Source organism: Hippopotamus amphibius, chromosome 2 (assembly GCF_030028045.1).
Source record: "Hippopotamus amphibius kiboko isolate mHipAmp2 chromosome 2, mHipAmp2.hap2, whole genome shotgun sequence".
In the NCBI taxonomy this organism is placed as follows: domain Eukaryota; kingdom Metazoa; phylum Chordata; class Mammalia; order Artiodactyla; family Hippopotamidae; genus Hippopotamus; species Hippopotamus amphibius.
In genome coordinates this window covers 67,180,058-67,193,787 of record NC_080187.1, presented here as the reverse complement: position 1 = coordinate 67,193,787, position 13,730 = coordinate 67,180,058, and the positions used below count along the sequence as shown (strand labels likewise).

Sequence of the window (13,730 nt, the reverse complement as noted above, 5' to 3'; positions counted from 1 at the left end):
CTCATATTTTCTAGCATCCACATTTAAAAATTAATTTTAATAATATATTTTATTTAACCCAATATGTTCAAAATACTATCATTTGAGCATGCATTTAATATTAATATAAAAATATTCAAGAGGTGTTTTTCATCCTTATTTCCATACCAAGTCTTGGAATCCCATGTGTATTACACTCTTCTTGCACACCTCATTCCGGACTAACAACATTTCAACGCATCAATGGCCAATACCGTACTGGACTGCACACATAAACCCTTCGTTTCTGTTGCTGCATTGGGCCTCTGAGACCTCAAACCTTTCTTCTCTGGTTTCATACCTTCTTACAGTCAGCTGAAAACACCTATCTGGAAGAGAAACCCCTTCTAATTCTGTCCACTCCCGCCCTGTCATTCTCTATCCCATCATCCTGCAGTATTGTCCCCATAGAATCGATCCCTTCTAAAATGATCTTTTATTTGTTTACATATGTCTAGCTTCTCTACCAGAATGTAAGTTTCAAGAGGGCAGGGATTTTTTTTTAAACCTATAATGGTCTCTGTGATTCTCCGGAGCCCAGCACCGCGCCTGACCCACGCTGGGCGCTCAGGACACCTTTACAGCATGAAGGAATCTCATTTCTCCGGAGCCCCGCCGAAGCGGGCCGCGTAGCAGCGTGTCACAGGTGGGGCGCCCACGTTGCGCGCGGCCGCGCTGGCGGCGCGGGTGTGGGGTGAGTGGGTGTGTGCGGGGGTGTGCGCGGTAGAGCGCGCCAGAGAGCCCCGAGCGCCGAGCGGGGAGGAGCAGCCAGCGCCGCGCAGCCCCCGCAGCGCCGGCCGGGCTGGGCAGCTCGGAGGAGGGTGGGCCGTGTCGCCAGCCCGCCCGCGGGGTCCCCATTGGCCGTCTGCCGGCCGCCCTCCGCCCGGAAGGCGGCGAGGAACCGAGGGGGTGCTCCGGAGCCGGAGCAGGAGAGCCCGGCCGAGCCGACGCCGCCGGGCGGACGTGCGGGATCCGCGCCGCCACTCGCTGCCTCCCTGCGCTCCCGCTGCCGCCCCGCTCGTCCCCGGCGCTGGCGCCTGCCGTCGGCCTCCGACAGCGCCCCGGAGGGACCCGGGCAGCTCCCGGGCGCCCGGGTGAGTGGCCGCTCGCGGCTCGCCAGCTCCTCCCGGGCCCCGCCGCCTGCTTTTGCTTTCGCGGCCGCGGCGCGGTGGGGTTTGCCTGGGCAGCGCTCAGGGCAGCCGGGAAGGCCGAGGCGGGGTTAACTTGACTGAGGGGGAAAGTGGGATCGCAGCCAGGAGGTGGCCCCGGCCCCGAGGGCCGGGTGGGAACAGGTGGCGCGGGCCGGGCGCTTTGTGTCGCGGCGCCGAGACCGGGAGCGGGCGGCCGCGCCTCCCTCGGCCGCTCCCTTCCCTCCCTTGCTCCCCCGGGTGGCCGCACGCCGGGTCGGCCGGGTAACGGAGCGGGAGTCATCAGGAATGTGCCTCTGGGGACTGCTTGGCACGAGGGAGGAGAGAAGGTGGCCGAGGCGGCCGGGGAGGTGCGGGACCCGGGAGGTGGCGCGGGGGCTGCACCGCCGCTGCAGGCGGCAGAGGGATGCTTCCTGCAAGGCGCGTCGCGCCCGGGCGAGGGCTTCATTCTTCCGCGGCGCCGCTGGAGGTGGGGAGCTGGGTGGGCGTGTGTGCAGAGAAAGGGGAGGCCAGCCACTTCCGGAGCGGGTTCTGATCCGTGCCGAGCGCCCTGTTTTCGGGGACGCGGACCTTGGGGTGCGGTTGTGCCCGGCCCCACGCGGGCGCCAGTGATGCCGGGCTGGGGGCGTCCCTGGCCCGGTTTAACAAAGAGTGCTCCTCTCCACCCGCCGGGGTGGGGCGGCTCCGGAGAGGTGGTCTTCAGCAGGCGAGTCTTAGCCCTGGGGAGGGGTACTTCCTTTTTGGATTGTCATTTTATTATTATTATTGCTTTTTTTTTTAAAAGGACTGTGTTGACTGATGCATGAGGGACCCACGGAGACGCAGGAGCGGTGGTGATGGTTTGGGAAGCGGAGTTGAAGTGCGCTGGGCTTCGGTGAGGCGTGACAGTTTATCATGACCGTGTTCAGACAGGAAAACGTGGATGATTACTACGACACCGGCGAGGAACTTGGCAGGTACTGGGGGTGCCGGAAGCGCACACGCTTGTGGGTTGTGCGAATGCATAATATTGCGGGCAGTGGGAGGTAAACAAATGCAGTTTGAATTCAGGCGTCTCCCTCGCCCTTCCAGGAGATGTGCAAATTATAGAGAAAAGAGTTACTAACCCAGCGAGGACTGGGGACCAGAAATAAACTACCTAATCCAAGGGGACGGTGGGTGGAGAGGAAATTTCAGTGTTAGTTTATGATGCAGAGTGAATTGATCAAGACCCCTGCACAGGAACAGATTTAATTGTCTGTAGTAACTCTTGTCAGCTTTTGCCCTTCTGAGACAATGAGGCAAAAGCTGAGATATAGTTGAAACTGGAGTCAGCTCCAGTTAACCGTGTGAGTTAGCTCTTAGGTGTACAAACTAATTAATAGGCTTTTAATACTTTCTCTCTTTCTGAATTTTCAGAGTAACATGCACAGGTATCGGTAGGTCACACATGGAGACTTGCCAGATGTCGATGTTGGGTTTGGATTTTGAAACTTCCTTGAGCCAGGAATTTAAATACCCAGTTGGTGTCAGTGGTTGCTTTGGTTTCATTCACGATATTAAATTTTTAACAAATCCCTGATTGAGAGTCTAATATGGCTATCTGGATTCAGAGCATACTTCCATTGCTGCAGGAACTGTGATTCTGAATGTGAAGCCTTTCAGTTCCAGGTGAACAAAGAATGATTTCTTTCCGGGCATCTAAGGGCTGAATGGGTTTCCCCTTGACTGGGGATTTGACAGGGTGTGTTACGCTCTGGTCTAACTTTAGCAGAAAACCCAGGTTCCACACTCATTAAGTTTAAATTTCACACCCAAATTCAATGTAAGGAATTTGACTGCAGTGTATTTGTATTGGGAGTCAAGTAGACAAAAGGATGTTTAAACAAACAAAAAAGTATGTATTTACATGTGTATCAAAATATGTATTTTTCCATATACACCTGGTGTCGATTCAGTGTTTCTTTTTTCCTCTGAGAAGGAAATTTAAAAACACCCACACCCTAGATTACCTTATGAGAATTGTGAAAGTTGAGTTTGAAATTTTTTTAAAGTTCATGTAATAGTTCAGAATGAAAGAAATTTTTCAAATGTTACTGTAAAATATTTCAGTATACATTTAATATGGACTCAGAACATCACTGGGAACTTGTGCTTCGGGGGAGCTTACTGTATATTGGAGGTTTACTGAGTGAATAAGTAAGAAGGAAAGCCCTCAAAAATCGTATTTCATAGATATGTTTAAGGTTAGGTATAAGAGTATGTGGTTGAAATACTTGGTTTAACTAGAATTAAGTCACTTTATTCCTGTGGTTTTTAGCGAGATGAATGGTGCATGGAGTTTTCCTTTGGGAGCAGGGAAAAAAGGCAAAAAAAGTATATTTAAATTGATGGTGTAGTGTGGCCTGATTATATAAATTCTCTCATAAAGAGATGATTAAAAGTAGGTGAGATGATTGCTTTATAGATTAAGTATGTTGACCTTATTTTCATTAAGATCTTTTGTTAGAATTATGTGTTATGAGAAGGAAAAAAATGAGGCCTCCCTGTGGCTGGTGGGGGAGCTTGTGATCTTTATTTCGTGGGTGTGATGACAGGCCTTCTGCCTTTGCTCATTTGTCACTAGCATTTTGCTTTGATTTTGGCTCATCCCACATTTCTGTGTATAATTTTCTCCCCACTGTGCAAGACTAATTGACAAATTGTTTATTGAATAATTTAATTTGTGTGACCTATGAATTTGAAAGAAGTGCTCTGAAAAACTGGGAATTGGGGATTTAAAAAAATAAAGTATATACGCCCATCTGTCTGATAGGTCTTTTGCTTTTGTTTAAAAATGCAGTAAATGGTTGATTTTTTTTTTTTTTTGAAGTTTTTTTTTAAGTCCTGTGAATTTTATGTCTGCTGGGAAATAGCCACTTCCTGAAAACACATCCTGGCATAAGATGGACGTATAGGAAAGGTCCTGCTTTGTGTGTCACAGAGAGAAGATTGGGAGTGGAGGCAGGAGCTTAGTGGCAGAAAATGGAAATGGGCAGATATTTAACACAAAAGCAAGGTTATTCTAAGCAGTAAGTTATAAACAGCCCAGCATCTAGGATTGAAGACTTTACCCGTATATCTTTAGCAATAATCTAAATAATAGCCATTCACTTACCTTGTAAATGGGCTGAGACAAAGTCCATAGCTAGAGGAGGGAAGATGGGTTTTTAAACAGGTAGGATACAGTATTACCATTATTACTGTTGCTACTTTTAGGAAGAGTATGTGTATACAAGGGTGAGAGTGTGTGTGTGTGTCTGTCTGTCTATGTATATTAGTGTGTGTACTGCCCAGGACTAGTGTAAAAACTGTCCATTCTAAAGAACTTTATAAAGTGTTATGATTATTTGCAGTAGTGACAGAGCAGACAGACCACTGGGCAGATATTCTTGTCCAAAATTGGCTCTACAAACTGCTAGCTGTATAATGTTGAATAGGTCACTTACCCTCTCTGACCCTCTGGATCTTCATCTATAAAATGAGAAGCCTAGTGCTTATTTCATGACTGTTGTGAATATCATGTAATCTAAGACGTGTAAAAGTATTTTATCAGCATTCAAGAGTTAAACAAATACAGATTTCATCTGCAGGGCTGGTTGAGACATGTGAGTATTCCAGGCACGCTAATAACTTGGTTTGCAACTTGATATTCTTTTACGTGTCTGTTTACCAATTTGGGGAAGGGAGGTCCTGTGGAAAAAAAATCATGGGGGAGACCCATGGCTGACAGCCCTCAGCCTCTCCACTCTGATTCTGAATAATGCAGCTCTGGTCTTGAACTTGCACACCCTTCAAGTAGACACAAGTCCCTGCGGTGAAAGGGACTGTCACCTTTAGAGTACTGTTTGGTGACCTGTGTTCTTACCCTCTATCCCAGGAGGTGGAACGAAGAACTGCTTCCATCCACGTGTAGTGGTTTCTGGGAGGAGTTCTTATAAATGCGCATTTCTCCATGTGCTGTTATACTGGGTCATTTTATTGCCCCAGGTGCTGTAGTATCTCTTATCAGTTGGCACTGGGGCAGCTGAAGTCCAGCTTGTCCCACCATTGGGCTCCAGTTACACCCCTGGCTGTGGTTCAGCCTAACTTGTGAGTCTTCTGGGCACCTCTCTGAACACCGCCTAACTGAGGACTGGCCTTCTTTCTCTTCCACTGTCTGACCTTATGTGATCTTAGGACCTGGGTCCCACCTCCTGAATAAATCTCTCCAAAATGATCTCTCTCTTTCAGAAGCCAAATGACTTACTGTCTGAAGCACTCCACTGGTCATGACCACAGACTGCCCCATCCATGCTCCATCCTTACTTTGTGTTATTAATATTCTTGTATTACTCCGTGTAGCCGGCTTGGAAGTTCCTTCAGGGTGCACTCTAGGCTCTTTTCTCCCTAGGGTGTGCAATATGCTGTATAATTCTGGGCAGAAATTTGATTGACATCTGAATAAGCTGATGCAGGCCAGCAGGTATAATATTGAAACCAGAATGGAGATTTGAGATACAAATGATGATGCAGATGCTGACGCAGATGGAGAGGCAGTGTGTAGCGTGCGACAGCCCAGCACACTCATTTGGGAAGTGGGGAGACACTACCTTTGCAGGATGTTGTGAGAATTAGAGGCAGTGGCTGTAAACATCTGACACATAGTTGCTGCCTCAGATGTTGTTATTATTATTTTTTTTTAAAATTTATTGGCTGTGTTGGGTCTTTGTTGCTGCATGCGGGCTTTCTCTAGTTGCAGAGAGTGGGGGTTGCTCTTTGTTGCGTTGCTTGGGCTTCTCTTGTTGTGGAGCATGGGCTCCAGGTGCACGGGCTTCAGTAGTTGTGGCTCATGGGCTCAGTAGTTGTGGCTCACGGGCTGTAGAGTGCAGGCTCAGTAGTTGTGGCGCACAGGCTTAGTTGCTCCGCGGCATGTGGGATCTTCCCAGACCAGGGCTCAAACTCGTGTCTGCTGCATTGGCAGGCAGATTCTTAACCACTGCGCCACCAGGGAAGTCCATATTTTTAAAAACCCTTTTTTTCCCCATTACAGCATTTACCACATTGCATACTCATTACTTGTTTGATTATCTGCTTTCACCACAGCTTGTCACAGGGTTGTGACCTTGGACTTGCTCATCACCTTTTATCTCTTATGCCTAATTATGTGCGTGACACTAGGTGCTCAATAAATGCTTGCTGATTGAATGAATGGATTAATATTTGTAAAGCACCATGAATACACACACACACACACACACACACACACGCACATATATTTATTTACATGTGTATGGCCCTCAATAAGTGATGACTCTGGTAGGGATCAACTTAGGATATTTAAGGCTGCAGCTCATCAGAATAAAAGCTGCTTTTGCTTTTGCATTCTCTGGCTGTGCACAGCAGCCAAAATTTCCAAGCGCAAGATCAGTTTTAAACAAAACAAAGTGAAGCATTAAGTATTCTACATTTGTTTGGATGGTCACTGGAAGGTAGTAATTCAAAGTTAAAACATTCTCATTTTGGCATAAAATCCATAGGCATTTTCACTGACATAAGGAATAGTAATAAACCCTGACAGTCTGAGTACATTTTTCAGTTGGTTTACTGTGAACTGCAGGAATCAGTACTAAGGATGTTGGCAGTCCCACGGGGATGGGAGAGGGAGAGACTTCCCAGCATGTCTTCTACGTGGAAGTGGGACTCGAAGTCTCATGAGGTTGACTAGTGAGATCATCCTGTAGGCCTGCGCTGAACGTGAGTTTTCTCTTTGCGCTTCTGCTTCTGCGGGCCCTCAGATGTTCCCTCTGATGGGAAAGGCAGCAAAAGTTTAAGAGAGAGAAACTTCAAAAAGAGAGATCGTATTAGAAGTAACGATCAGGGATTTTAAAATTCTGTGCATTTTAGGGAGGTCTAATAATAGCCTTCTAACATGTGAAGGGAGGGCACAGTGACAGCAGTGAGTGGCAGTTGGGTTGAACGCTTGCTTGCCAGCACTGGGAATGTGGAATGTGCCTCTGGACCACCTGGGGACGTAGAAATAAGGTTCGCTGGGACCTGGGAGGATAGACCAACAGGCATGTAAGGTATAGAGGTGCTTATTGATGGGGAAGCCAGGGAACATTGAAGCAGCCCTTCTGGTCCCCCTATGCCCTTTTACCCTAGGCTTGTGTCTCACTTAAAGGCCCTGTGGTGTTGGCATACCCCTGCAAAGCCGTGAAAGACACAATATGCTTACAGAGGTGGATGTTCAGATTAATTTCAGTAATTGCAATACAGGGTTATATCAGAAGAGATGCTATTGTCGGACATATCCTTTGGTCTCCCAGCAAAGTTTTAACCCCTGGAAGGCAGAGACCATTTCCTTTAGGCATTGGCGGGGGTGGTGGTGGGTGTGTGGGGGCTGGATACCTTTGGAGATGGTGTGGTGGGGAGATGAGGGGTAAGCGGCGACAAAGTCAAGATTACTCTGACCTCTGGAACACCCTGCAGGGAAATGCGTTATGAATTTTCATCCTTAATTCTAGCCAGTTGCTATGTCTACCTAACCTAATATGTGCGTGAAATAAAGCATGATTTCAGTGGAAACATTTCTGATCAGAAGACAAAGAAAGCCACCTACTGGTAGAGGGGAGGGGCTTTCGTTGGTGGAGGGCAGCCCAGGACCCTTGGGCACTTAGATCTAGAAGACGCTGAGCAGTCAGTGAGTCCTTCCTTCTTGTTTCATCCCATCGGTCCTTAGGTCAGGTGGCTTTCCCAAGGTAGCTGGTTAACAGGTAGCAAGACATGGACCTAGACACTTGAGCGGGACTGTTTCCATTATATTCTTCACACTACTCAGGATTTGGCAATTATCATTTTTTGGGAAGCCAGATCATGTTGATATTTAAGAGAAGTGATTTGGGCGGCCATCTAATGCCGATCCATCTTAATACCTGCTTGGAGAGGATGACTGGGAGTAACTAGTAACCGTTTCATGGTGGGTTTTCATTTTCGCCCCACACAAAGGCTGACCCTTGGTGCTGAGAACTCTCACAGGCACTTGACAACACACATGACCTTCTTGACTCTTCCAAATGGCTTGTGCCCCAGAGTTATGAATGGTGCTAGTATGTGCCGTGGTTTTATCCAAGTCCCAAAGTTAATAATTTAGCTTTTTAGAAAGTTCACAGAACACTTTCATTATTATTTAACCTTTCAGTCATGAAATGTGTAAGAGTCATGGCTCTGCCCGGTAGGCCACCCCCTAAATGACAGTATCTCATTTCGTGAAGCGACACTGGTCTGTCTGGTTTAAGGCTGGCATGTGATTGTTTGAGGCTTTATGTGGAAGGTGATACTTCATTGTTTTGCTTTGGTTTGTTATGGTAAATTATCACAACAGAATATATCATCCCTCGGCCTTGAAGGAGATTACATGGTAGTGTAATTATTTACAGTAAATCCAATTTATCACTTTGTTAACATTCTGAATTAATGCCTTTAAATGTACAGTTAGGAGAGAGTAGAGGAAAAAATGATTGACCTTTGGTTTTTCTACGTCATCTAACGAAAATGGGTTTAAAAATAACTTTGTCTAATTAGTACATCTTTCTTAGGTAAAACAGAAAGTATCATATCCCCATTCTAGGTTTAATGTGCTAAAAGGGTTTTTATAGGGAAAAAGTCTAAAACCTGAAATAGTTGGCCTTATTTTCCATCCCAGTCCAAAAGAAAACAAAACCAGTCATGTGCTGGTAACTAATCTCTGGAGATAGCTGACAGGTGTGATCCTTAGTGACTCTTGTTTATCACTTCTGTCTTTTGGAGGTGATGCTGAGAGCTCACGTGGCTTCCCGACCACACTGCGGTCATTTAAGTGTGATGTTGCTTACCTCTGAGAAATGACCATGGGGCTTTTGCCTGTGTCCTACCTGTCGGCATTCCAATTGTCAACTTGAGAAATTTTATTCAGTAATATAATGTATATTCAGAGGTGTCAGGAGGGGAGGGAGGCAGGGAGAAAGTTCTTGATTTTTTCCCTTTCTCAGACCTTCAACTTTGGATGAGGAACGTAATGTTTGAACAAATGAATGCTGTGAACTACCGATCTCTGGCGTTTGAAAGGTTTGTATCGATGGTGCTTATATTCATAAGCCTGGTGGTTTGGGAGATTTGGCTCTATGTGTAGACTCTTGTGGGACATGTTTTATTTTTGGTCAAAACTGTCTGATTATTCTTACTTAGATATAATGTGATGAGTGGGACTGGTTTTTAAATATCTCCAGTACAGTTGATATAGTAAATTTTCACTTATAAGGAATGAGCGAATTTCCATTTTTTTCATTGTTAAATAATTTTTTCTAAAGTTCTTTGTTTTCTACCTTTGAAACCATGCAGCTCTTCCCTTTTTAACTTATAAAGTTGTCAGGATTTTTGAGACCTTACTTCAGTCCTCTGTGCTTTTGTTCCTGGCCCCCCAGTGTAGAGTTTTCCAGTTGAAAAAGAAATGTAGGAGAGGTGATCAGTACCGTTTTTGGTCCCATCATGAAGAGGGCCAGATTTCCCTCTCAACTACCTGTCTGTGTATCTGCCTATCAACTCATACTGCTGTCTGTGACCAGACTGTGTATGCAGGAGGGTAGATATGACTCAGGGGATGGGACAAAATAGTGACAGAGGGATATGTCGGGACATAGAGGGAGTGGCTTGGGGGAGAAGAGGTCAGTAGTTAGTGCTGATTCTTTTCTAATGTTTCCACCCTCCTTTGAGAAGTTCTAAATCCTTTTGCCTCCTCTGGGTGGAGCTTATTTTTTAATTTTTTTTGCCATCTGTGGTTTATGGGTAAGCAGCAGAAATATATGTCTCTGGGAGAGTGATGAAAGGCTGCAACCTTTTGAGTGTAATATTTAATAGACTGAGACTTACAAGCTGCTTCCCTTTACAAAAACAAAGCTATGGGCACCGTACGTATATGAATACTGTAGAGAATAGACTTTTTCACAGCCAACTGCTGAAGCTGGAAATGCTGAATTGCACCTGATACCCAGAGGAGCTATCCTTAGAAATTTGGTAAGCCAAAAAAAAGTTGAGATTTTTTGTTATCTTAAAAATACTATTTTACTGGTACATAAATCAGTGTAATTGAAATCAGAGCCTGCCAGGGGTTTCTGCTGTACACCTGGAACATGAATACAGAAAGTTGTCTTTCTAAATGTTGTCTTTGCCACTCAAGAGTGTATAGAATCAGCATGTGAACTGCTGCTCGTAATGCCAGAGACTTCCACCAAAATATCCTCAGGAGATCCCCTGTCTTTAGGTACTCACAGGTTTATTTCCTTCCCCTTTCCTGGCTGGCTTACGCTTCTCTGCAAAACATAATTGCAGTGGCACCAGTGTGCTCAGGACAAGGCCTGGCTGACGTAGGGCAGCTCTGCTCTTTTCTCTCTAATGTCACTTTTTCCACTTTGTACAATCGGAGTAGAGTGGAATCCTCACCTATCTTCCCATTTGGTGGAGAATCTATAAAATGACTACTTGAGACCCTTCTAGGCATTTCTTTGCTTTGTATTGTAATTCAAACTAGCTTTGGAATAGAGGGAAGATTTTTACAGTTCCCCATTCAGTATTGATAAGGTTTGAGCACCTATCAGACATCCCCCCTCACACGCTTCAGGCAGCCAGTTCAATTGTTTGGAAGAGGAAATTAATTAGAACAAGTGGAATATTTTCCAGGATGAAGTTTTGTCAGCCTTGCTTCCCTCCCCACCCCTCCTTTGGCACAGAGAGATAGGCAAGGTAAGCCTAGCGATGGTGTAGAAGTGTGAAGTCCCTCGGTTTTGCTAAGTCCTTTGTTTTGGGCCCTGAATAAGTATATCCGGTTTTGTGAATGTTACCAATTAATATGGACCCTCCTTTGTAGGTCTCATCTTCAGAAGCAACATTCTCTTTGATACAGATAATTAAAAAGAATTTTTTTTTAAATATTCCACCCGCAGAGCAAGGTCAGGTGAAGAGATGACGAAGCAGGACCCTGCCTCCTGCCAGGTCTGTGCTCCCCAAATTTCTGAGTCTCCAGCGCTCCTTCCCCGCACCCTCACTTGACCCCGTGCCCCAATGTGCCCTTTGATCCCATCTAGAAAAGTGCTCTGAACCAAGGTGCAAATAGAGAAGGGGCCCACAGCGACCTGAGGGACCTCTCCATTGTGCAAAAGCCACTGTGCAAAAGCGAGCAGGGACCCACCCCGGGAGGCGGCGGGGAGGCCACAGGGCCCTAGTCCCCCTGCGCAGCCCACCCTCCTCCCACAGCCCTGCGGGGCCTGGGGGCAGAGGTCCTGACCCACCCACACGCGCCCAGCCCTGCTGGCGGAGGGAAGCGGGGGCACGGAGGCTGGTGTCCTCACAGACCCTGAGCCGCCTCCCCTCTGGCCCCGGGCTGGATGGGTGACAAAAAACTTTTTTTTAATTAAAAAAAATTATCTGCATGGAGGAGAAGTGTTAACCTAGAGAACTGAAATGCAAAGTGAGCTGGCCTGTTTCAGCCTGCAGCCTTGTGAGGAGTGTGTCCACAGCTAGTCGTGCAGGTTCTCTTTCTTATTTCCTGTATCCCTTAACAATTTGCAGCAAATAACTGGGCACATGGTGTCTTTTTACACTTGGCCTGTCCATGTGATTCTTGGCCCTCCCTGTGAATTGTGAGTTTTATGAGAGTAGAAAACATGGCTTTTTGTGTCTCTTACATTGGGTGGAATTCAGCTAAGTGTATAGGAAGCCTTGTTTATTTTCTTTACTAAGGTATATACCCAGAAATTAGAATGTGGTTCAGAGTTTTTGACCCAAATCCCTGACTCTACAATGCACTAGCTGTTACCTTGGGAAAGTCACTTGACTTCTGTGAGACTCAGTTTTTTCATCTGTGAAACAGGGGTAATAATCGTACCTACCTGATAAGGTTGTTGTGAAGATGTATGTAATGTGTGTAAAGTGCTTGGCCCAGCAGCAGGCACACAGTAAGTGCTGGAGAAGGGGCAGCTGTTTAATAAGACAGAGAAAGCAGGAGAGACTGAACATGCTTCTGGATCCATGTCTCCGGAGTCCTGCCTTTTTCTGTTAGTCCCTCATTTCCCCACACAGGTTCTGGCCTGGCCGCCCAGGGGTGGGGTGAGGGTGACGGCCCACTTCTCCTCCTCAATTCCATCCTTCCTCCTTCTCTTCTTTTCTCCTCTGTCTCTCTCCCCGTCTTTGGCTCAGCCCGCAGGGTGGGCTCATTCTGCCAAGTTTGATGTCATTTATGTGATCCGTCCTTCTAGCTGCCCGTTCCGGCTGGCTTGCACCCAGGACTCAGTTTATGTACTGGGCTCCCTCGCGGGTCTGCCGGTAGTATGGTCAATGATTCGCAGAGCTCCTGAGAAATAAGTTAGCCAAGAATTTAGCTGTGCACTTGAAAGTGGGCTGCTGGAGACAGGGCTTACGGGGCTGCCATTGCCAAAGAGCACCCAGACGCCCCGGGGAGAGGGAGGAGCTGACGTCAAGGAGGGTCTATTAAAATGGGAAAACATTGTTTCGGGGAAGCCAGGACAACTAAAAGCTGCGCAACAGCTGGGAGAGAGCTGCTCGGAAATGCTCAGAGAGACGGTCACCCTGACGTTATTAAGAACCTGAGGTATGTTAAGAACCTGAGGTATGTCAGCATGCAGATTCACGGTTTAACAGGGTGTTCTGTACGTTCCTAAACAAGTCGATTTCATTTTCCTAGCTGCTTTTTAAGTGAAAACACTGTCTTAAGCAGCCAAGTAAGAGACTAGGAATTTGATCAGGTGAACAAATCATAGATTTTTGTTACAGATCTTTGTGGAGGAAGGAATCTGAGTGAGTGTGTGAGTTCCATTCTGAGATGAGCTTGCTGCAGAAGGCAAGATGTACGGCAGGTCTGAGCCTCTGCTCAGTTCTGACACATACTGATTTAAGATGTGAAAATGAGTGTTTGGCCAAGCCAGAATTGCCCGTGCCAAGAGAAGCCTATTAGGTTGGTGGCTGAAAGGCTGAATTGTTAGGATTTACTTAATGGCGAGGCTCTGCCAACTGCTGGGAGTGAGTGCCCACTTAGGTGTTTGAGTGCATCCTTGTTTCCCAGACTGGGGGCCCATTTGTTAAAGGAACATGGTGGCCGCATGAGAGGCCACTGTATTTATTTTTATTTATTTTTAAAAGCTACTGTCTTTTTTTTTTCTTTTTTTTTTTTTTTTGGCTGTGTCAGGTCTTAGTTGCATCATGCGGGATCTTCACTGTGGCACGCGGGCTCCTCTTTAGTTGTGCCACGCAGGCTCTCTAGCTGAGGTGCGTGGGCTCAGTAGTTGCGGCATGAGGGCTTAGTTGTCCCACAGCATGTGGGATCTTAGATCTCTGACCAGGGATCGAACCTGTGTCCCTTGCAGAAAGCAGATTCTTAACCACTGGAACACCACAGAAGTCCCGAGCCCACTTTAAAAGGATGTTTCCTTATTCTTTGGACCCATTATGTAGAGATATCTGTAGTTTATAAAAGTAACATTGGATGCTTACAAATTTGAAAAGGAAAATGCCCGAAAA

General features: G+C 46.5%; 1 protein-coding gene across 7 annotated transcripts in view; it reads left to right on the top strand.

The window, feature by feature from the left end:
- The first annotated feature begins 645 nt into the window (after positions 1–645).
- Positions 646–13,730, top strand: part of DAPK1 (death associated protein kinase 1) — a 178,088-nt gene continuing 165,003 nt past the window's right edge. For 2 of the 7 annotated variants that reach the window (XR_009051244.1, XM_057721038.1), the window contains exons 1-2: positions 735–1,112; positions 1,951–2,122. Coding sequence is in view for 5 of the 7 variants with exons in the window: in XM_057721038.1 (XP_057577021.1) it covers positions 2,061–2,122 (62 nt within the window). In the remaining 2 variants the exon portion in view is untranslated. Of the gene's footprint in view, positions 665–734; positions 1,113–1,413; positions 1,636–1,950; positions 2,123–11,170; positions 11,190–13,730 lie in introns of those variants that run through there. The other 5 variants (XM_057721042.1, XM_057721040.1, XM_057721041.1 and 2 more) reach the window with 5 other exon arrangements.